We start from the raw sequence: 23419 nt of genomic DNA, 5'->3' as shown, positions 1-23419 counted from the left end.
CGACGTTAAATTCATGAAACAAACGACGTTAAATTCCGGAAACAAACGAGGCTTAATTCCGAAGCCTGGCATTTCCTAGGACGTTACAAATGTGTCAATGTTTCACTCGAGTTCCAGTTTGCATTTACTCTACTTAATATGTCTGTTTAATTGGATATAAGTGTTATAACAAAACTGCTTACGATCAAATGTAAGTGATTCTACCGTAACGTCGATGACAACTTTCATTGATTTACTGGGCAATACGTGTCATCCGATGCAAGGGCTTGAGGATCGTCACTTTTTTTCTGAATTGTTCGAAAATTATCATTTAAGTTGAGAGTGCAAGTTAAACACTTACATAAACAATCGTAAACGAGTGTGGGTATCCCAAAGTATCAACCTGTCGGAAAACATCTCAGAACCATTCTGAAGTCTGGAATTATGCTCTATTTAATCAAAATATAAATATTTTCAACTTGAGAACGTTAATAGAACCGTGTAAGATGTTTGAGATTTTTGTCAGTAAAATATCACAGAAATGCTATGCTCCAAATATCACAGAAATGCTATGCTCCAAATATCACAGAAATGCTATGCTCCAAATATCACAGAAATGCTATGCTCCAAAACCTGATCGGCATTCTATTCTAGGTCATGGCTATAGAAAAGAGTAATGGATTATGTTTACCTGACATTTGGATACAAATAAGTAGTACCGATCAATCACAGCTCACATGATGAAGAGTCTATCACAACTTTTCCATACGAGACATTAACATCAAGAGAGGCATATCATCGCTGTGTCATACTAATATACATGTACCAATATATTCTATATCCTCTCCAGTTTATCACAAAACAAGCCGACTTCCAGTGAGAACTATCGTGTATTGTTACAGCTTTTCTTTTGGATGTATCTTCAAATGCTTCCTTCCATGGAAAAATCAACTGATGTGATATCTGTTTACTATGAGAACCCTTTTAATTGTATCTCAACTGTACACAACTTTTGATCTTAAAAAACCAGGTATCTAACATAAACTTGTCAATACCATCCGACCACTTAATACTGTGTTGACCCCAACAACAAATTGCAGCACTCCATCACGGCCAGTTTCGTCAATATTCATTACGTTAATTTTTTTCCGTAGGAAAGCATTAAATAATGCAAAGAATGTTTAACTAAGATTTCCCCTGGACTTCTGTAATGCGTTCCCGTGGAAAGTTTAACTAAGATTTCCCCTGAACTTCTGTAATGCGTTCCCGTGGAAAGTTAAACTAAGGAACGTGGATGAAACCGGGGTATATCAGAATAAAGCGAAGGTAAATAAAGATCACTTACAACCTTAGGAATCAACTCAATCTATCCTAAGATAACAAGAGTACAATGGAATATAGGAAGACAATAGTTACTAAGACATCCACCAATAAATCGAGCTTCAGTACGTATATGGTATACATACATGTACATTGTATACTGCGTTAATGCTAGACACGTACGGATGAACGTTATAGCCAATAATCCAGAGAGATTAATTGGAGACAATGTGGGCGTGGCTGAAATGATAGAACAGGGTCTTTAACAGAAACCGCAGTGTTATCCAAGTCTTTATTATACCCCAAACCTATACATAATATATTAACTAAAGCCGGGACTTCATTCGATTTTTTCAAGGACTGAAAAAATATGGAGAAAATATATTTTTTTTACAGGAGGATGTCAATCATTAACAGGAGAATGTCAATCATCTATAGGAGTGTCAATCATTAACAGGAGAGTGTCAATCATCTATATGAGGATGCCAATCATCTACAGGAGGATATCAATCATTCATAGAAGGATGTCAATCATTTACAGGAGGATGCCAATCATCTACAGGAGGATGTCAATAATTCATAGGAGGATGTCAATAATTTATAGGAGGATGTCCATAATCTATAGGAGAATGTCAATCATCTACAGGAGGATGTCAATCATCTATAGGAGTGTCAATCATTAACAGTAGAATGTCAATCATTAACAGGAGGATGTCAATCATTAACAGGAGGATGTCAATCATTTACAGGAGGATGTCAATCACCTACAGGATGTCAATCACCTACAGGAGGATGTCAATAATTCATAGGAGGATGTCAATCATTAACAGGAGAATGTCAATCATCTATAGGAGTGTCAATCATTAACAGGAGAGTGTCAATCATCTACATGAGGATGCCAATCATCTACAGGAGGATATCAATCATTCATAGAAGGATGTCAATCATTTACAGGAGGATGCCAATCATCTACAGGAGGATGTCAATCATTTATAGGAGGTTGTCAATCATTTATAGGAGGATATCAATCATTTATAGGAGGATGTCAATCATCTATATGAGGATGCCAATCATTAACAGTAGAATGTCAATCATTAACAGTAGAATGTCAATCATTTACAGGAGGATGTCAATAATTTATAGGAGGATGTCAATCATCTATAGGAGAATGTCAATCATCTACAGGAGGATGTCAATCATTAACAGGAGGATGTCAATAATTTACAGGAGGATGTCAATAATTTACAGGAGGATGTGAATCATTAACAGAAGGATGTGAATCATCTTTAGGAGGATGTCAATCATTAACAGGAGGATGTCAATCATTAACAGGAGGATGTCAATCATTAACAGGAGGATGTCAATCATTTACAGGAGGATGTCAATCATTTATAGAAGGATGTCAATCATTTATAGGAGGTTGTCAATCATCTATAGGAGGATATCAATCATTTATAGGAGAATGTCAATCATCTATAGGAGTGTCAATCATTAACAGTAGAATGTCAATCATTAACAGGAGGATGTCAATCATTTACAGGAGGATGTCAATAATTTACAGGAGGATGTCAATAATTTATAGGAGGATGTCAATCATCTATAGGAGTGTCAATCATTAACAGTAGAATGACAATCATCTACAGGAGGATATCAATCATTTACAGAGGATGTCAATAATTTATAGGAGGATGTCAATCATCTATATGAGAATGTCAATCATATATAGGAGTGTCAATCATTTACAGGAGGATGTCAATCATTTACAGGATGCCAATCACCTACAGGAGGATGTCAATAATTCATAGGAGGATGTCAATCATTAACAGAAGGATGTGAATCATCTTTAGGAGGATGTCAATCATTAACAGTAGAATGTCAATCATTTACAGGAGGATGTCAATCATTAACAGGAGGATGTCAATCATTTACAGGAGAATGTCAATCATTTATAGGAGTGTCAATCATCTTACAGGATTTTTACTTAGGATGCTGTTTTAGAAACATACAGTAGCCATATCATTGCCAGCGTATGTCCATCACATGACTTGTCAGACTATACTATGAACTTGTAGCTGAAGCCTAGCAGATGAACAACATATTCATATGTAGTTGAAAGTTGGTTATTTGAGAATCTCTCAAACTGCAATTTTTTCTTTTCTGGTTACATATTTCTTGTAACCATAAGATGCTTCCTTCCAAAATTAAAACAGAACCATATTTAAATTTCATTTAAGTTTTTTTTATGGTATATGATATGCATGTAACAACATAGGTATATTTAATATCTAAAACTTGGTAATAAGACATTTGATTGAGTGCCTGAAAACGGTTCACAATGGACTTTGCAATACATATATTTACATATATCCCATATCTACAAAATTACTTGAAATCCTTTTTGCTTCTTTTACACCATGGCGAATATTTAAATATAAAATAATCCAATGTTAAAGATATGCACAGTGATGATTTACTATAACAGTTCTAATCAAACATTTATATAGAAATATGGCTTATTATTTACATGCACACATGTCTGCATTTGAAAATATTTAACTGCAATTAAAAAGACATACAAAAACTTTCTATTATTGGAGGTACATACATAACATTAGCCACATATAATGTAATACAAAAAGTTTAAACATTGTACATCCATTTATTTCACCATACTTCAGTTCATTTTAATACATTGTCCCTTAATAACTCCAATTCTATTTGGTTAAATGTACATTATAAAACAATTTTCTATTTGCATATAACAATGTATAGGTGTAACAATAGTAACATATGAAAAAAATGCAAATAGTGAATTGTTTTTTAATTTGTGTCGAGTTCTCCAAGTCGATTTGTGATAATAGTAATTACATGTATGGCAGGTAAAATTCTGTTGAATATTATTCAAGCAATTACCAAGGCAACCAGTCCACAGTAACAGACATGCAGCACTTTGTAGAATATATGTATGTCTATTTATCATAAAGTATAAACAGATCGTACACAGACAGTATTGTGGAATGATATGGCATATCGTGTGTACAGGTTACAGGACTTCATACAATGTTAGGTTCACAAATAAACTCCATGAATATCAACAGATATGTGAAAACTTCTTAATTAAAAGTTAACTGATGGTGTAAATCAACATTTAAGTCTTCAATACTGTATGTATGAGGTTATAAATATCTGTACAACATTAAAATGTTAAATATTAAAAAAAGAAAACAAAATCATTCATTAACATACTGCTAATTTTCCATTAAGCCATTGGCTTTTTGATCCTTACAAAATGCATAAAATCACTCAAGTATACAGTACTTTTTTTTATCTTTGATATATTAAAAATGCTTAAACTTTCAATCCACAGATTAAATCAATACTTTTTCTTTGAATTAATAATAAAAATCTTAGGAGTTATGTTGCCATACGTTTTAAAAAAGAAAACAATGCATATTATATCATATGCCTAAAAATGTTTTTAAAAAAATTACAAAAATGTTCATGTATATCATATCAACACTGTAGGTGTAACATGTATATCATGATCACATGGCTTTAAAACAATATAAAATATAAAAATAAGGTTTTCATAGAATGTTTTGAAGACATATATATTAAATACAAATGATTCTTCATAGACATTCGCGATATTTTGGGGGAGAAAAGGAAATACTTTCCTATAAATTAACTAACACATGTGTAGTTTGAAACATGATTTTGATAATTATCTGCTGACTGCATGGCAGACTTGTTTGACTAAGGTAGTAGAAATATATGGTACATGTTGTTATAGGCATACACATATTAGCAGAATATTCGTTTACAGTACAGGAGTAAAATATTGTCTCCAACAAGATTACAAACAACAGTACATTGCTATTAGTGTACAGTATCATTAATGATGTTATGAATTTTAAATCTAAAAAAAATGAATAAATAAATAAATAAATAAATGAAAAATGAAAAAAATAATAAAAACAGAAATATGCAAACATCATGTAACACTGTCGTTTAACACTGTTGATACACACATCATCCTGTTATTCAAAATTTTGGTTTTTATCCCTGGCCTTGCACTTTAACACAACATTTGACAAGGTAAAGGTCACCCGTAGTTCAAACCAAAATACACGGTTACAGCAAGCCTCTATAGGCCACAAAAGAAGTCAAAGTCTAACATGTAATGGCAAGTGATAGCCTGTTCAATGATTATGTAACTTCATCTCATTACAAAGGTCAAGGGTCTAGGTCAAAGCTGTGTGACCTCCACCTCCAAGACTGCTGGTGAGTTATTGTTTATGTATAACTTCATCTCATTACAAATGTCAAGGGTCTAGGTCAAAGCTGTGTGACCTCCACCTTCAAAACTGCTGGCGAGTTATTGTTTATGTATAACTTCATCTCATTACAAAGGTCAAGGGTCTAGGTCAAAGCTGTGTGACTTCCACCTCCAAGACTGCTGGTGAGTTATTGTTTATGTATAACTTCATCTCATTACAAAGGTCAAGGTCTAGGTCAAAGCTGTGTGACCTCCACCTCCAAGACTGCTGGTGAGTTATTGTTTATGTATAACTTCATCTCATTACAAAGGTCAAGGGTCTAGGTCAAAGCTGTGTGACCTCCACCTCCAAGACTGCTGGTGAGTTATTGTTTATGTATAACTTCATCTCATTACAAAGGTCAAGGTCTAGGTCAAAGCTGTGTGACCTCCACCTCCAAGACTGCTGGTGAGTTATTGTTTATGTATAACTTCATCTCATTACAAAGGTCAAGGTCTAGGTCAAAGCTGTGTGACCTCCACCTCCAAGACTGCTGGTGAGTTATTGTTTATGCTGCTTTGGTGACTTACAGATTGTGAAGAAAAAGAGGATGTTGATGATTTTCTTGAAGATGTCTGTAAGAGAAATTTCCACAATAAGCATTCTGATATATTATCATTGTATGACAAGTATTAACAGAGTACCTACTTTGGGAGAGGAAAGTTCCATTATTTTATGTGGTATTGTTCCTGAAATCTTACCAGAAGGAGTGAAATTCACAGTAAAGTATAAATAGGATGTCATATTCACTAAATCTTTAAAAAAAATTTTAGATGTTAAGTTACATGTATTTGATTTCACAACTGTCTATGAAAACTACAGCAGCTCCACATGTTAAACACCAAAACTCAAATAGATGCATTTTGCAACCTTTTGTTTAGGAACTTATATTTTTCTAAAACATCTCTTTGAATTAAAACTAATTGGTTCTGGAATTATTCATGTCACTGCTAACTTTTGTCAAATTTTTAAATCAGATGTGAGAGAAAACAATTGCCTCATCATGTATGCATAATCAGAAACATGTCATGCACTGTAGATTGTACTTCATAGTCGACCTTTGATTAAGGAGCAGCCTTCACCTTTGATTAAGGAGCAGCCTTCACCTTTGATACAGGCATGGAGATATGAATATCCTGTCTATGGTATTGATCCATGGTGTAGAATTACCTGATTCATCTGAAAATTTATTTAAAGATTACCGTTAGATGTTTTTTAGAAGAGAATTTCCTGGTCAACTGCGGGTCTGTTTGTGTCGAAGCATTGCACATCTGGACTTTAGTCTTGTTCCGTGGAACCACAATAATATCTGGGCCAAAGAAAAAGTTGTCGTTGTGACTGCATGAAGGAAGTTTGTCATCATTGGGACTTGAACACGGTACCTTCTCATCACCATGACAACTACTACTTGATGAAGATGTTGAAGATAGCGATGACTTTTCTATGGAAGCTGTGGGGAAATAAAGGGGGGAATTTAATCATGAGAAAATGATATTTCTATAAACACAAGGAAATAAGATGTAAAATAATGCATTTCAAAAAGCAGCTAAAACTAGAAATTGAAATAAATAGGAGAGCATTTCAATATGTAGCAGTATTATCAGTAGAGCAAACCATATTAAATATATATAATCAGAATGTCCACAATAGTTTCTATATTATCTCCATAACACGCCACCCAGAAAACGACAGCACCTAGTTAAACACATACATAGTATATTGTTTGGTGAATTTGTCAGTAAAACAAAAGTGGTAGCAAGAAGTGAGATAAACAATGATTTTAATATTTAATGTCTTATCTACCTGAATGATCTAGTGTTTCACCGATATCCATATACAATGTTCTCCTTCTGATCTTGTCTCGACATCATATATGACCTTATTTTACCAGAATATTGCTAACCATCTTAATATGTCCATGTCATGCTTGCCTACAGACCATTCCAGAACTCCTACTGAATCAATCTTTTAAATAAGATTTATTTTATATTGAAGAAACTGCCTCCCTTAAATCATAAGTGTATGAGCATAATCATAATTGAAAATAACAATAAACTGAAATACAGATTATGTTATGTAAACCTGTGAACTGGTAAGTAATTATCACAGTACGAATCTAAGTCATGTGTCACAACAAAAGTTTAGGTAATACATCATTATTCAACAGCTTAAAACTCTGTTGAGGAATTAAAATTTTTCAAAGGAAAATTAGGTAAGGTAGATCGATATAACTGTTTCCAAATACTATAAATGCTCTATACTGCCCATCTACTAATAACTTTCATATAGTCTACCTCTCTCCTCTAGAAAATATTTTACTAGCTACTATAAAGGGAGACAACTTCTTAATAACATTCAGGTTTATAAAGGGAGACAATTTTTACATAACATTCAGGTTTTATTTACCATTATTATATATGTACAGATATCAAAATAACATGCAAATACATTCCGCATTCCTTCACACCAGTGTCACGAGGCAGGCTACACAATGCAACACACTCCTAGATAACGTACCAGTGATGTCATGTCAAAATACACAAGTTTTAAGTCTTATTCTTCAAGACCAGTATTTCACAAACCAGGGTAAAGTTTGAAGAGCAGAAAGATGCTGGATGACTTACCTGTAGTCATGGATACAGAGCTTCAAGTCTTTTGATATCATTACTAAGGGCTGAAAGTCTCTCCAATTACGTAACTTTCTGTTTAGACACAACTTACTACTAATGTGTCTTTCTGCAGGCTTTCATATATACACAATGTCTATCTTTAAGATCGAATGCTGTCTACATAACCTACAGACAATACAGGTATGTATGTACATCTCTGATCTATTGGTTTTGTAGCCAATGACCTATTAGTACTCACCTGTTAATTATTTTTAATAGTTTACCTGTATGGCTGGGTTTGTCATTCTTCAACATAATGTATTAGTTATTTATTGTGACCTGTTTCACCTTTGACCTACCAAGTATAATAGAGTGACCTACCTGTTTTATGACATTCTATGATCTATATACTAGTATGTATAACCTACCTTGAACGCCTTGACCTATGACCTATTTGAAGGTGACCTACCTGTTGATTGATGACACTGTGGGTTGCTGTAGGCATGGTTGAGGATTGCACGCTCCCTCATATCACGGGGTTTCTTGGGGGACAGGGATTTAGGAAGCAGACTTGTTTGGGATAGACTTGGTACACGAACACCAACCGTGGTGAAATCAACATTATCTGCAAACAGGGTCAGCTGATTAAAGCAAACTATAGGATATCAGCCAATCAAAACAGTTGTAGCAAATTCTGGGCCTCATCCAAATCAAACTGATTTGTAAATTCCACTTTCTGAAGTATATCTAAATATTACAGTGGCTGTTTTATGGTACTTGAGGTGATTTTAATTCCAATAAACATTCAGGATAGGTGACAATTGAAAATGTATATCCCAGAAGATTTGAGATGATAGCAAATTAAGAGAACAGTAGACGATAGAACTGCAGCAGGCAGCAATCTCCTCAAACAAAAACATCATCGATTTGTAATATAGGGACAGACAGAATCTTTTATTTAAAGTCAACACCGGCTCTGATGCTTATATTCCTTAGAGCTGTATGAATTTGCCAGAGATCAAAACCACCATACCACCATGTGAAAATTGTGTGATGATGTATTATGGAGGTGTGAGAGACCAAATCTATTTTTAGTGACCTTGACGTTTGGTTAGCCATGACTCAAATCAATTCCTATGGTACACCAAATACCAAGTTTTTGATCAAGTGGTCTCAACTTGTATTGGAAGGCATACACCAAAATCTTTGTTACCAACAGTGACATTGACAAATTCTATTTTCAGAGTTACGGTGACCTTGACCTTTGGCGGACCGTGCTACACACAAAAGTTGAATCGCATTGAAAACAAGTCATTCTCATGTCGAAGGGCAGGGGTATAAGGTGACAGTTGTCAAAAGGAAGTAAAAAATGCTCTTTTCCGAGGCTTGAATTTTTTGGAAATTTCAAGAACTTTGCAACAGCCTTTTTTTTTTTAATCATAAGGCCGGGGAATACATTTTCAGTTGCTTAATTGATGAAAAGGTTTATAAATGTCATATTCAGTCATGCTTGTAAACTCATTTTTAGACTCCATCAGCACCTCTGTAACTGTTGTATTAAGCACTACACCTGATATGGCAATTAAATCTCTACCCATCATTTTATTTTCACAAAGATATTTTGAAAAAAAAATAAAAATAAAAATGAATGAGACAACACCTTATTTAAAGAATTCCAGGTGATAAATGCAGTAACTATGGTTACTGATCAACATCCTTCCTTATTAAAATCTAATTGTCGTATTCTCCCTATTAAGTGCACCTGTCCATATAAGCACATCCCAACCATTTTTTTCTGGGTGCACTAGGTTTTTGAGTTATGCAAATATTTTAACCTTCACTTATACCTTATCGTATCAATTATGGTATAATCACTTTATATATATTAGAAACAAGTAGGTGAGTGAGATACTGTTTGTAAGACATATTTGAATTGTTAATAAACTGCTCACCTGTTACGGTGTGAAGAAGAGAATGTTCTATATCCTCAACCATAGTGTGGGTATTCACTGTAGGAAAGTACTCAATATTCTTCCAGTGACGTTCCAAGGCCGGTCCCCAGTTAGATTCGGAATGACAACTTTTCTTTAACCGCTGTGTAAAATTTGATGTCCAGAGTTTTCATTTTCATAATGCTTTTGAAATTCTAAATATCCAATTGCTTATCCAACAAACAAGGGAACGATTATGAAGCTATTGGCCTTGGCTATATGGTTTATAATGTAGATGTGTTGAGGGAACACGATCCAATGCCCCATATGTGTGCTGGTTTGTGTTATACTGACTTTTAGAGTTGTATTCGTGACTTTTCAGAACAGGTCGAAACAGATATTGATAGTCGTCTAAGTAAATTATGCAGCTGGTTTGATTTAAATTTCATTTGAGGTGAAGTGTTTTTAAGTTGCAGCCCCAGAAGAAGGAATTCTGCAATTCTTATATACTTTTTTTTCTGTGATTTAAAAAAAAAATCTCATTGGAGTAGTCAAGGCTCTCACATTTTTTTTAAACATTTTAGTCATTTTTTTTTTTAAATCAAAATTCTTCAGGGTAAAATGCATAATAATTATCATTATACAAATTGCTGCAAACCGAACTACAATTATACGATATCTCTATTCCTTAAAGTGAATATGAAATAATGACGAAAAGACAGAATGACAGAGAGCTTGATCTTCTTGCATGGTAACATTCTGGAGGAAACAAATCCAAATGACAGCCCATACTAACACATCTTACCTGCAACAAGGAACCTTCCCTGGTAACAACCTGGAATATACCACAAACAGGAATGGCTAAGACAGGGGTAAGTGTGATGATGAATCCTAGGATCTCGGCCCAGTCAGGGTAGGCATCCGTCTCATACTTTATAGACAGCGGTTTATAGCCAATCACAGAGAATATCAGAATAAACTGTAATAAATCACAGAGAATATCAGAATAAAGTGTAATAAATCACAGGGAATATCAGAATAAAGTGTAATAAATCACAGGGAATATCAGAATAAAGTGTAATAAATCACAGGGAATATCAGAATAAACTGTAATAAATCACAGAGAATATCAGAATAAACTGTAATAATCACAGGGAATATCAGAATAAACTGTAATAAATCACAGGGAATATCAGAATAAACTGTAATAAATCACAGAGACTATCAGAATAAACTGTAATAAATCACAGAGAATATCAGAATAAACTGTAATAAATCACAGAGAATATCAGAATAAACTGTAATAAAGAAAGTATCACAGTATTTTTTAGACATACATCGTGTATATGTATATATAGTAGTCTTTTTATGAAATAACAAATAATCTTCGCAAATGGACTTTTGCTGAGCAATTGGAATCTTCTATGTTTTTCCTTTTACCATCAAACCTCGCTATAAGCCAAAGGCTAGCTAATTATAACTTAATATCCTTCCAATAAACCACATACAGAGCAGTATATGTACACACAAATAACAAGAGGCCCATGGGGCCTGTATCGCTCACCTAATTGGATCAGACCAAATGTCAAAATAATGTTCATGTTCAATTCGTTTTATTTGTCAATCTCAAACAATGCTATATATGGTTATGGTGTGGCGATCCCTACTGCTTTAAAGAAATAACGAAGTCCAGACTCTCTAAGGGTCTGAAAGACCTCAAGAATTGTTTTTAGAACATCCATTCATAACTTGATGACTAGTAGCGACTTCAAGGCATTACCTCTATTTCCCATATAGGGCCTCGCCCCTTTGGCCCCTCGGGGGTCAGAGTCACCATTGAAGCAAAATCTGTTTCCCTTCCCCGAAGGATGTTTCTGACCAAATTGGGTTCAAATCCATTAATAACTTTATGAATAGTAGCGATTTAAAGGAATTTTTGGCTCTGCCCATCAGCCCTGGGGATCAGTTAAGCTAACATTTGTATACCATATAGCTGCCTTCCAAATTTGCTAATTCTAACCAAGTTAAAAGAAATCCTACAAATGATAGTTAAAAGTGTGATTTCCCTATATTAACTATAAAAAAGTCAACCCTCTCCCCAAGGGCAAACCTGAGACCCCAGGGTCATGAAATTTACAATTTTGGATCATAAGAGCCTTCCATCTATGAAGAGTATTTGATTCTACTTTATTTTGGTCTTAAGAAGATTTTTGAAATTTCAGTCAAGTTTACCATCTTTTGGTCCCACCCCCTCAGTTCCCTTTGGGGTGGGGTGGGGACAATATCATTCACAATTTTGGTTGCTGGTTGGCCATGAAAGATTTCTACAAAATTTCATAAAAATTTGTTCAGGAGATTCTGAGAAGTTGTTGAAAATGTAAATTGTTTAGAGATGGACGTTGACGGACAAGGGGTTTGATCCCTAGGCAGAGGTCAGAGGTCATTAAAGTTTTGTTCATCTCTTAGAGAACCAATATAGTTAAAGGAGACAGGGAAACAATGTATTTTATACTTACTATAATGATTAGAGGTGTCATGAAACACCACATGGCCTGCCACCAGTAACTAACACTGCGTCCAACCATGTGTTTGATGTCACGAGAAAACTGCTTTACTCCATACACCCAGCCAATGGCCACACATGCAAAGATTCCGTTGATTAGGGTAGGAAAACCCGCTGCATATTCATCCATTAGTTGAAGTACATACATACCACCCTAAACAGACAGTAGATAATTCAAAATCTCTTTTACACATGGCATGAAGTGGATCTCCAATAGTTAATCAAGCTATCTTAATTCATTCCCTATGAAAATCAAACTGCAGCTGATTACATCTGAGAGCAATATGTTCCAATAATGAAGCACTATTGAGAAAAAGATATAAAACAACTGAGATATCTAACACTGAGTTGCATAAAATGTTTACATTGAGTTAGGTAAATTCATTCAAATATTTACAGAATGAGTTTGAAATAATACCTGTGACCTAATTGAAATAATTACCTGTGACCTAATTAGAATATGTACCTGTGTGGTGAGAGGAAGTCCCAACAGAAACAAGGACCCACATAACAGAGACACTATGAGGACCCGTCGTCGTCGTAATAACGTGATGTTTTCGTCGATAATAGCAGTGATTACTGTCTCAATGTTAACAAACTGCGTACTTAGTCCTAACATGACAATCATGAGGAAGAACAACAGCGACCACACAGGGGCCGCAGGGAAGAAAGACATGGCTGCAGGATTAACTATGAACGTCAGTCCAATACCTGTAAATAGGATTTAAATACATGTACATCTACTTTCTTAAAGACAAGTTTACAAGAGGAATATACTACATATACCATAACTAGCATGAAGTTATGTATGAAACTGTTATGCCAGTCTGCATATCCCCAAATATGTCAAAATTTGCTACAATTTTTTTTTTTCAATTTGTCTGCACATAAAGATCTATGACTCAATCAAGAAGAAGTTAAATATCAGTACCTATATTAATGAGTGCAATACAAGCTCTGCAAAACTTTTATACCAAACTGTAATTTACTGACTGACAGACAAAGAGACTGATGGATAAAAGGTATATATGAATTAAACAACACTTATCTTTTAAATTTGTACATTGTATATGAAACTCTGTACTGCTTTTAAAGAGATTCATATGCTGCATCATATAGATATATTTAAACAGTATTGCAGCAATTAACTCATATCCTCATTCTGGGCTTCATGACTATAAGTTCAAAACACTTATCCAAAGCCATAAGTCTTAAAGAATAAACCTGGCTGGTATCTGTATGTACATGTGATGAACTTTAAACCACAATGGTTGGGTCAGATCGCAAAGCAAACTATAGAAGGATGTAATTGGTTTAAATTGCATTCTTTTCTTCATACATATATATATGGAAATGGTTACTTGCTGGCTTTTTTTAGCATTCTTTGGGCATATTCTTCTGAAATCAGTCTTTAGTCAAGAAATACAAACAATTAACACTTTGTGTGGACTAAGCTTTAATCTCGCAATCCTATCATATTTCAGGGAGGGGAAGGGAGGGGGATAAAACTCAATTTGTAGGACATTAATTGAAAGGCTTACCAGAGTCTATGACATTCTCGACTGACGTGTTGAGTTCGTTGCTGAGGACACCCATCATGGCAAATACAGAAAATCCGGCTAGCACACTCATCAATGTGTCACCCAGGCAAACGAGTATTGCATCACTGAAATTCAGAACACAAAACCACTGACTCTTTTCACTGAAATGGCTCCAACCAATTTAAATACAGGCATGTGATATTTTTATGTTTCTTCATCATAATACATTTTACATACCTTCTCAAGAATATAAATTCTGAAATGAATTTCTAGCAATAATACACAGAAATGAACGCATAGCAGATAATACTTAATGCCTCCTGAGAAAAAGCAATAAAACATTCATTTGAATGAAAGAGAAACATTAATAAGGTACTAGTACTAATACAGTTATAGTCATAATAATCTCTAACTGCTAAAATTCAACAAGATTTCCACCTGTCAGACATTTTTTTTTCTGATAATTTTTTAATGCACAGCTTAGGGACCAAGAGGAACCTGCAATGAAATCTGAGAAACTTCTCCAGAAAAAAATGACAGCAAGGACGTCTGAAGAATGGTGATGTAAAACAGCCACGTAGCATCGGACGGAAAACAATTGGCCCAAATGTCAATGTGCTGAAATAAAATATTATTAATAGTTGTTATGAAGTCACACGATGTCCAAGAAATCAAAACGGTGAAAAGTAAAACACTTATTTGTTATGTCATCCATCACTTCAACACTCCTGACACATGGTAACACGGTGTACTGTTATGGTGATCTATTTTTACAATAACATTTATAGGTCATTGTATGCCCCATTTGGACACTTGCATGGGGCTAGGAGCTGGGGTCGGGTTGGGGGTTGATGGTGAAGATGGGGTTGCAGGGTATGTTTGTGTGAGGTGGGGGCGGGATTTATCATAAATGTTTTTTTGTTTTATATAGATAACTAAAATTAAATGTATCAATTATTGGGACATTAAATAGCTAGTGGTATATGATGCAAATATTTGAGGGAGGTCTTCGTCGGAAAAAGGCTTTGAATATTGTGAGTTTCCCACCCAGGACGCGGAGAGGTGGCAACCCAGAGTGGGCTTGGCCCTTATCAACATAGTAAGTTCAAACTGGTCAACAAGATGGATGGATAAATATCACTGAGTATATATAAGGGGCTTCAACCAGCATTATCAGATATGTGGAGTCAAATAGGACTGCTTGTCTCTGCAGATACATATTTCATATGATTTAAATTTTGAGCAATGCACCTATCTAAAACTCAATAGTCCATACCCAACCAATTCCTAACATGTGCAATTTCCTTTTTCTTCTACACTATTTATCTTCAAACATTTAGTTTACTTCGTGTATCTGAGGCTGGATCTCACTGTGGTAGTGGTGTACCTCTCTGTACAAAGTACAAGACTGACGTACCAAACGTGGCCCATCTGAGGCTGGGTCTCACTGTGGTAGTGGTGTACCTCTCTGTACAAAGTACAAGACTGACGTACCAAACGTGGCCCATCTGAGGCTGGGTCTCACTGTGGTAGCTGTGTACCTCTCTGTACAAAGTACAAGACTGACGTACCAAACGTGGCCCGTCACACTCAGATCCACAACCATGTACCAGAGGACAGTTATCTCCATGTTTATACGGTACGATGTAGTATAAACAACTCCTGTACAGTTATTGGATAACAAATAAGAGTATAAATTAATCTAATCTTCCTGGTACTTCAGCTAAATGTTATAGGTTCATCATATTCAAACCAGCACAAGGTCAACCAATGACACACCGTTACGCCTGTTACACTCGGGGCCACAGACACTCAGGCCACAGACACTCACCAGTTCCTCCATCTCAGCATCATTTCACATTTTTTCTTCAGAGTAATTGATCTGTATTAAATGGTAGTGTAAAAAGTGTTGATCTGACTATTGTAAGATAAGATATTTCACCCTTGTTTGAATTTCAAATTCTTTGTCTTTCGGTTATTCTTGAACAATATTACAAAATTATCAACAAGGTACAGATTACAAATGAGATATAGCTGCTTTTAAAATAAGAGCAATTAGACTCGGTAAAGGAGCAGATATCAGGATAGACAGTGTACAACTAGCTATGTCAGTACGACATTAAAACCACTCACCACTTTAAAAATTATAATGATTAACATATTACAGAGCTGGATCTGATTTTAAAAAACAAGATCATGGTGATGTCATAAGGACAGTAAAATCTCCACCCTCAGACTTGTAAGTCAAGTTTTTAATAACTCCACTGGAAAAAACAGCTGAGCTGTTCAAGGTTTCTTCTGTAGAAAATTTAATTGGCTTTAAAAAAATGTTACCAACTACATGTATTAGAGGACCAGGAATGGTCTACCAGTAAATATTTAATTGATTTAAAAACAAGAGGCCCATGGGGCCTGTATCGCTCACCTGGTTGGATTTGACCAAATGTCAAAATAATGTTCATGTTCAATTCCTTTTGTTTGTTAACCTCAAACAATGCTATTGGTTATAGCGTGGGTATCCCAACTGCTTTAAAGAAATAATGAAGTCCAGGGGGGGGGTAGAGTCACCATTTATGCAAAATCTGTTCCCCTTCCCCAAAGATTGTTTCTTACTAAATTGGGTTCAAATCCATTCATAAATGTATGACTAGTAGCGATTTAAAGGAATTACCTCTATTTCCCCATTAGGCCCCGCCCCTTTGGCCCCTTGGGGGTCAGAGTAACCATTTATGCAAAATCTGTTCCCCTTCCCCAAAGATTGTTTCTTACTAAATTGGGTTCAAATCCATTCATAAATGTATGACTAGTAGCGATTTAAAGGAATTACCTCTATTTCCCCTATTAGGGCCCCGCCCCTTAGGCCCCTTGGGGGTCAGAGTAACCATTTATGCAAAATCTGTTCCCCTTCCCCAAAGATTGTTTCTGACCTAAATTGGATTCAAATCCATTCATAACTGTATGACTAGTAGCGATTTAAAGGAATTACCTCTATTTCCCCATTAGGCCCCGCCCCTTTGGCCCCTTGGGGGTCAGAGTCACCATTTATGCAAAATCTGTTCCCCTTCCCCAAAGATTGTTTCTTACTAAATTGGGTTCAAATCCATTCATAAATGTATGACTAGTAGCGATTTAAAGGAATTACCTCTATTTCCACATTAGGCCCCGCCCCTTTGGCCCCTTGGGGGTCAGAGTAACCATTTATGCAAAATCTGTTCCCCTTCCCTGGAGGATGTTTCTGACTAAATTGGGTTCAAATCCATTCATAACTTTATGACAAGTAGCGATTTTAAGGAATTGCCTCAATTTCCCCTATTGGGCCCCGCCCCTCAGGCCCCTTGGGGGACAGAGTCACCATTTATGCAAAATCTGTTCCCCTTCCCCCAAGAATATTTCTGACCAAATTGGATTAAAATCCATTCATAACTTTATGACTAGTAGCGATTTAAAGGAATTACCTCTATTTCCCCATTAGGCCCCGCCCCTTTGGCCCCTTGGGGGTCAGAGTCACCATTTATGCAAAATCTGTTCCCCTTCCCCCAAGAATGTTTCTTACTAAATTGGGTTCAAATCCATTCATAAATGTATGACTAGTAGCGATTTAAAGGAATTACCTCTATTTCCCATATGGGCGCCGCCCCTTTGGCCCCTTGGGGGTCAGAGTAACCATTCATCCAAAATCTGTTCCCCTTCCCTGGAGGATGTTTCTGACTAAATTGGGTTCAAATCCATTCATAACTTTATGACAAGTAGCGATTTTAAGGAATTGCCTCAATTTCCCCTATTGGGCCCCACCCCTCAGGCCCCTTGGGGGTCAGAGTCACCATTTATGCAAAATCTGTTCCCCTTCCCCCAAGAATGTTTCTGACCAAATTGGGTTCAAATCCATTCATAACTTTATGACTAGTAGCGATTTAAAGGAATTACTTCTATTTCCCCTATTGGGACCCGCCCCTTTGGCTCCTCGGGGGTCAGAGTCACCATTTATGCAAAATCTGTTCCCCTGCCCCCAAGAATGTTTCTGACCTAAATTGGGGGGAAATCCATTCATAACTTTATGACTAGTAGCGATTTGAAGGAATTACCTCTATTTCCCCATTAGGCCCCGCTCCTTTGGCCCCTTGGGGGTCAGAGTAACCATTTATGCAAAATCTGTTCCCCTTCCCCTGAAGGAATGTTTCTGACCAAATTGGGTTCAAATCCATTCAAAACTTTATGACAAGTAGCGATTTTAAGGAATCACCTCAATTTCCCCTATTGGGCCCCGCCCCTCAGGCCCCTTGGGGGTCAGAGTCACCATTTATGCAAAATCTGTTCCCCTTCCCCCAAGAATGTTTCTGATTAAATTGGGTTGAAATCCATTCATAACTTTATGACTAGTAGCGATTTGAAGGAATTACCTCTATTTCCCCATTAGGCCCCGCCCCTTTGGCCCCTTGGGGGTCAGAGTCACCATTTATGCAAAATCTGTTCCCCTTCCCCCAAGAATGTTTCTGACCAAATTGGGTTCAAATCCATTCATAACTTTATGACTAGTAGCGATTTGAAGAAATTACCTCTATTTCCCCATTAGGCCCCGCCCCTTTGGCCCCTTGGGGGTCAGAGTAACCATTTATGCAAAATCTGTTCCCCTTCCCCAAAGGATGTTTCTGACCAAATTGGATTAAAATCCATTCATAACTTTATGACAAGTAGCGATTTGAAGGAATTACCTCTATTTCCCCATTAGGCCCCGCCCCTTTGGCCCCTTGGAGGTCAGAGTAACCATTTATGCAAAATCTGTTCCCCTTCCCCCAAGAATGTTTCTTACTAAATTGGGTTCAAATCCATTCATAAATGTATGACTAGTAGCGATTTAAAGGAATTACCTCTATTTCCCATATGGGGCGCCGCCCCTTTGGCCCCTTGGGGGTCAGAGTAACCATTCATCCAAAATCTGTTCCCCTTCCCTGGAGGATGTTTTCTGACTAAATTGGGTTCAAATCCATTCATAACTTTATGACAAGTAGCGATTTTAAGGAATTGCCTCAATTTCCCCTATTGGGCCCCACCCCTCAGGCCCCTTGGGGGTCAGAGTCCCTATTCAAATTGGTCTACCTCCTTGGCCCAGTTCAAATTGAAATTATCAAATTTAGATACTTCCATTTGCTATTACCATTTCATCCGTTCAAGCCCCTTTATGCACAATGGTCACAATCCCCCAAATTTTCCACACTGGAATTTCCTCCCTATGGCCATTTGAGGGTTTACAGTACCTTTAGGCACCTCTTTCCCCTTGCCCAGATCATTAGGGGAAATTCCCTACTTTAATAGGTTTGAGAAATTGTTCTATTCCCCTTAGAACCTTTTGCACTTGGGTTGAATCAACCCTAATTTGCAATATTGGTCCCCTCCTTCCCATTGGTAGGCACCATTTGCACTTTTGCAGAGTTCATTTATAAATTTTCCCCCCCCCCACTTTGCCATGTGGCGATTTAAATCATTTTCCCCTTTACCCAGCATTTTGACAATTGGGCTCATTCCCATTATGCCCAAACCTTTCCCCTGACCAGTATGTTTTGAAAATTCCTTTCCCTCTCCCACCTTTTACTGAGCAGATTTTATCAAAACTTATTCCTAGGCCCCATGGCTTAACTTAATGTACATTTATAATAATGTTCCCCTTGGCCTTGTTTAAGGATTTAATCAAATCTTTCACCCCTTGTTCTTAAGGGGGAAACCATTCTAAATTAGCCCTCCCTTAAGGCATTGAGTCTATTCCATTTGGGCTAACTCCCCTTGCCCTAGGGTAGTTAACATTCCCAAAATTCTTTTCCCCCTAGGCTTTAAGGATTATCATTTCAATATGCAAACTTTGCCCTTGGTCTCAGATGTCTAAATTGGCCTTGCACTCTCACTTCCCTGGGGTGATTCGATTATTAAAATCGTTCCCCTTTCCCATAAGTTTTACGGGGTTCAAATTCCATATACTTCTCCCCCTCGGCCCCTTGAGGGCAAGTACCATTATCAAATTGGTCTTCCCCACCAATTTGCCTAATGGGTTCACAAGTTAATAATTTCCCTTAAAGGTTCTTTTCCCTTGGGGGACCCTTTCCTGGGTAGGTCCCATTTGAAGAATTTTTTCCCCTTCCCCAGAATTTTTGACCAAATGGGCGATAAATTATCAATTTCTTCCCCCCCCTCAGCCTTTCGGCTTGAGAGGCAATTTAAACTTTATCGCCAATGCGTTTCCTTAAGGGGAACAATCCTTTCAAACTTGGCCCTTCTGAAGCTTTTAGCAAATTCGGTTCTCCTTACCCCAATAAGTCATTTTGGGTACCTTCATTCCCCTTTGCCAGTACTGTTCAGCTTGGCCCAGATTTCCCATTAGGCCAAATGGGTCCTTGCAGAGTTCTAAATTGTGCAAACTTCCCTTGCACATCGTTTCAAGGACTTCCAAATTCCATTAGCCACCTTCAATGGATGACATTGAAATTTTTTCCCCAAAACCCCCGGGCTTTCTTACTAAATTGGGGTTCAAATCCATTCATAAATGTATGACTAGTAGCGATTTAAAGGAATTACCTCTATTTCCCATATGGGGCGCCGCCCCTTTGGCCCCTTGGGGGTCAGAGTAACCATTCATCCAAAATCTGTTCCCCTTCCCTGGAGGATGTTTCTGACTAAATTGGGTTCAAATCCATTCATAACTTTATGACAAGTAGCGATTTTAAGGAATTGCCTCAATTTCCCCTATTGGGCCCCACCCCTCAGGCCCCTTGGGGGTCAGAGTCACCATTTATGCAAAATCTGTTCCCCTTCCCCCAAGAATGTTTCTGACCAAATTGGGTTCAAATCCATTCATAACTTTATGACTAGTAGCGATTTAAAGGAATTACTTCTATTTCCCCTATTGGGACCCGCCCCTTTGGCTCCTCGGGGGTCAGAGTCACCATTTATGCAAAATCTGTTCCCCTGCCCCCAAGAATGTTTCTGACCAAATTGGGGGGAAATCCATTCATAACTTTATGACTAGTAGCGATTTGAAGGAATTACCTCTATTTCCCCATTAGGCCCCGCTCCTTTGGCCCCTTGGGGGTCAGAGTAACCATTTATGCAAAATCTGTTCCCCTTCCCTGAAGGATGTTTCTGACCAAATTGGGTTCAAATCCATTCAAAACTTTATGACAAGTAGCGATTTTAAGGAATCACCTCAATTTCCCCTATTGGGCCCCGCCCCTCAGGCCCCTTGGGGGTCAGAGTCACCATTTATGCAAAATCTGTTCCCCTTCCCCCAAGAATGTTTCTGATTAAATTGGGTTGAAATCCATTCATAACTTTATGACTAGTAGCGATTTGAAGGAATTACCTCTATTTCCCCATTAGGCCCCGCCCCTTTGGCCCCTTGGGGGTCAGAGTCACCATTTATGCAAAATCTGTTCCCCTTCCCCCAAGAATGTTTCTGACCAAATTGGGTTCAAATCCATTCATAACTTTATGACTAGTAGCGATTTGAAGAAATTACCTCTATTTCCCCATTAGGCCCCGCCCCTTTGGCCCCTTGGGGGTCAGAGTAACCATTTATGCAAAATCTGTTCCCCTTCCCCAAAGGATGTTTCTGACCAAATTGGATTAAAATCCATTCATAACTTTATGACAAGTAGCGATTTGAAGGAATTACCTCTATTTCCCCATTAGGCCCCGCCCCTTTGGCCCCTTGGAGGTCAGAGTAACCATTTATGCAAAATCTGTTCCCCTTCCCCCAAGAATGTTTCTTACTAAATTGGGTTCAAATCCATTCATAAATGTATGACTAGTAGCGATTTAAAGGAATTACCTCTATTTCCCATATGGGGCGCCGCCCCTTTGGCCCCTTGGGGGTCAGAGTAACCATTCATCCAAAATCTGTTCCCCTTCCCTGGAGGATGTTTCTGACTAAATTGGGTTCAAATCCATTCATAACTTTATGACAAGTAGCGATTTTAAGGAATTGCCTCAATTTCCCCTATTGGGCCCCACCCCTCAGGCCCCTTGGGGGTCAGAGTCACCATTTATGCAAAATCTGTTCCCCTTCCCCCAAGAATGTTTCTGACCAAATTGGGTTCAAATCCATTCATAACTTTATGACTAGTAGCGATTTAAAGGAATTACTTCTATTTCCCCTATTGGGACCCGCCCCTTTGGCTCCTCGGGGGTCAGAGTCACCATTTATGCAAAATCTGTTCCCCTGCCCCCAAGAATGTTTCTGACCAAATTGGGGGGGAAATCCATTCATAACTTTATGACTAGTAGCGATTTGAAGGAATTACCTCTATTTCCCCATTAGGCCCCGCCCCTTTGGCCCCTTGGGGGTCAGAGTCACCATTTATGCAAAATCTGTTCCCCTTCCCCAAGGAATGTTTCTGACCAAATTGGGTTCAAATCCATTCATAACTTTATGACTAGTAGCGATTTGAAGGAATTACCTCTATTTCCCCTATTGGGCCCCGCCCCTCTGGCCCCTTGGGGGTCAGAGTCACCATTTATGCAAAATCTGTTCCCCTTCCCCCAAGAATGTTTCTGACCAAAATTGGGTTCAAATCCATTCATAACTTTATGACTAGTAGCGATTTGAAGGAATTACCTCTATTTCCCCATTAGGCCCCGCCCCTTTGGCCCCTTGGGGGTCAGAGTCACCATTTATGCAAAATCTGTTCCCCTTCCCCCAAGAATGTTTCTGACCAAATTGGGTTCAAATCCATTCATAACTTTATGACTAGTAGCGATTTGAAGAAATTACCTCTATTTCCCCATTAGGCCCCGCCCCTTTGGCCCCTTGGGGGTCAGAGTAACCATTTATGCAAAATCTGTTCCCCTTCCCCAAAGGATGTTTCTGACCAAATTGGATTAAAATCCATTCATAACTTTATGACAAGTAGCGATTTGAAGGAATTACCTCTATTTCCCCATTAGGCCCCGCCCCTTTGGCCCCTTGGAGGTCAGAGTAACCATTTATGCAAAATCTGTTCCCCTTCCCCCAAGAATGTTTCTTACTAAATTGGGTTCAAATCCATTCATAAATGTATGACTAGTAGCGATTTAAAGGAATTACCTCTATTTCCCATATGGGGCGCCGCCCCTTTGGCCCCTTGGGGGTCAGAGTAACCATTCATCCAAAATCTGTTCCCCTTCCCTGGAGGAT

The 23419-nt window shown here is 37.5% G+C and overlaps 1 protein-coding gene across 1 annotated transcript in view; it reads right to left on the bottom strand.

Annotated features, from left to right (window-relative positions):
• Positions 1–3516: 3516 nt before the first annotated feature.
• LOC117329281 overlaps positions 3517–23419 on the bottom strand; it is a 158299-nt gene continuing 138396 nt past the window's right edge. Inside the window, exons 22-30 of the mRNA XM_033887146.1 lie at positions 14263–14387; positions 13188–13432; positions 12675–12875; positions 10964–11137; positions 10180–10321; positions 8697–8852; positions 6821–7068; positions 6131–6193; positions 3517–6042 (exon numbers count right to left, since the gene is read on the bottom strand). Coding sequence (XP_033743037.1) covers positions 5992–6042; positions 6131–6193; positions 6821–7068; positions 8697–8852; positions 10180–10321; positions 10964–11137; positions 12675–12875; positions 13188–13432; positions 14263–14387 — 1405 coding nt within the window. The 3' untranslated portion in view covers positions 3517–5991. The remainder of the gene's footprint in view (positions 6043–6130; positions 6194–6820; positions 7069–8696; positions 8853–10179; positions 10322–10963; positions 11138–12674; positions 12876–13187; positions 13433–14262; positions 14388–23419) is intronic.

The sequence above is a fragment of the Pecten maximus genome, chromosome 6 (assembly GCF_902652985.1).
Source record: "Pecten maximus chromosome 6, xPecMax1.1, whole genome shotgun sequence".
In the NCBI taxonomy this organism is placed as follows: domain Eukaryota; kingdom Metazoa; phylum Mollusca; class Bivalvia; order Pectinida; family Pectinidae; genus Pecten; species Pecten maximus.
This window is presented reverse-complemented; position numbering and strand designations above follow the sequence as displayed.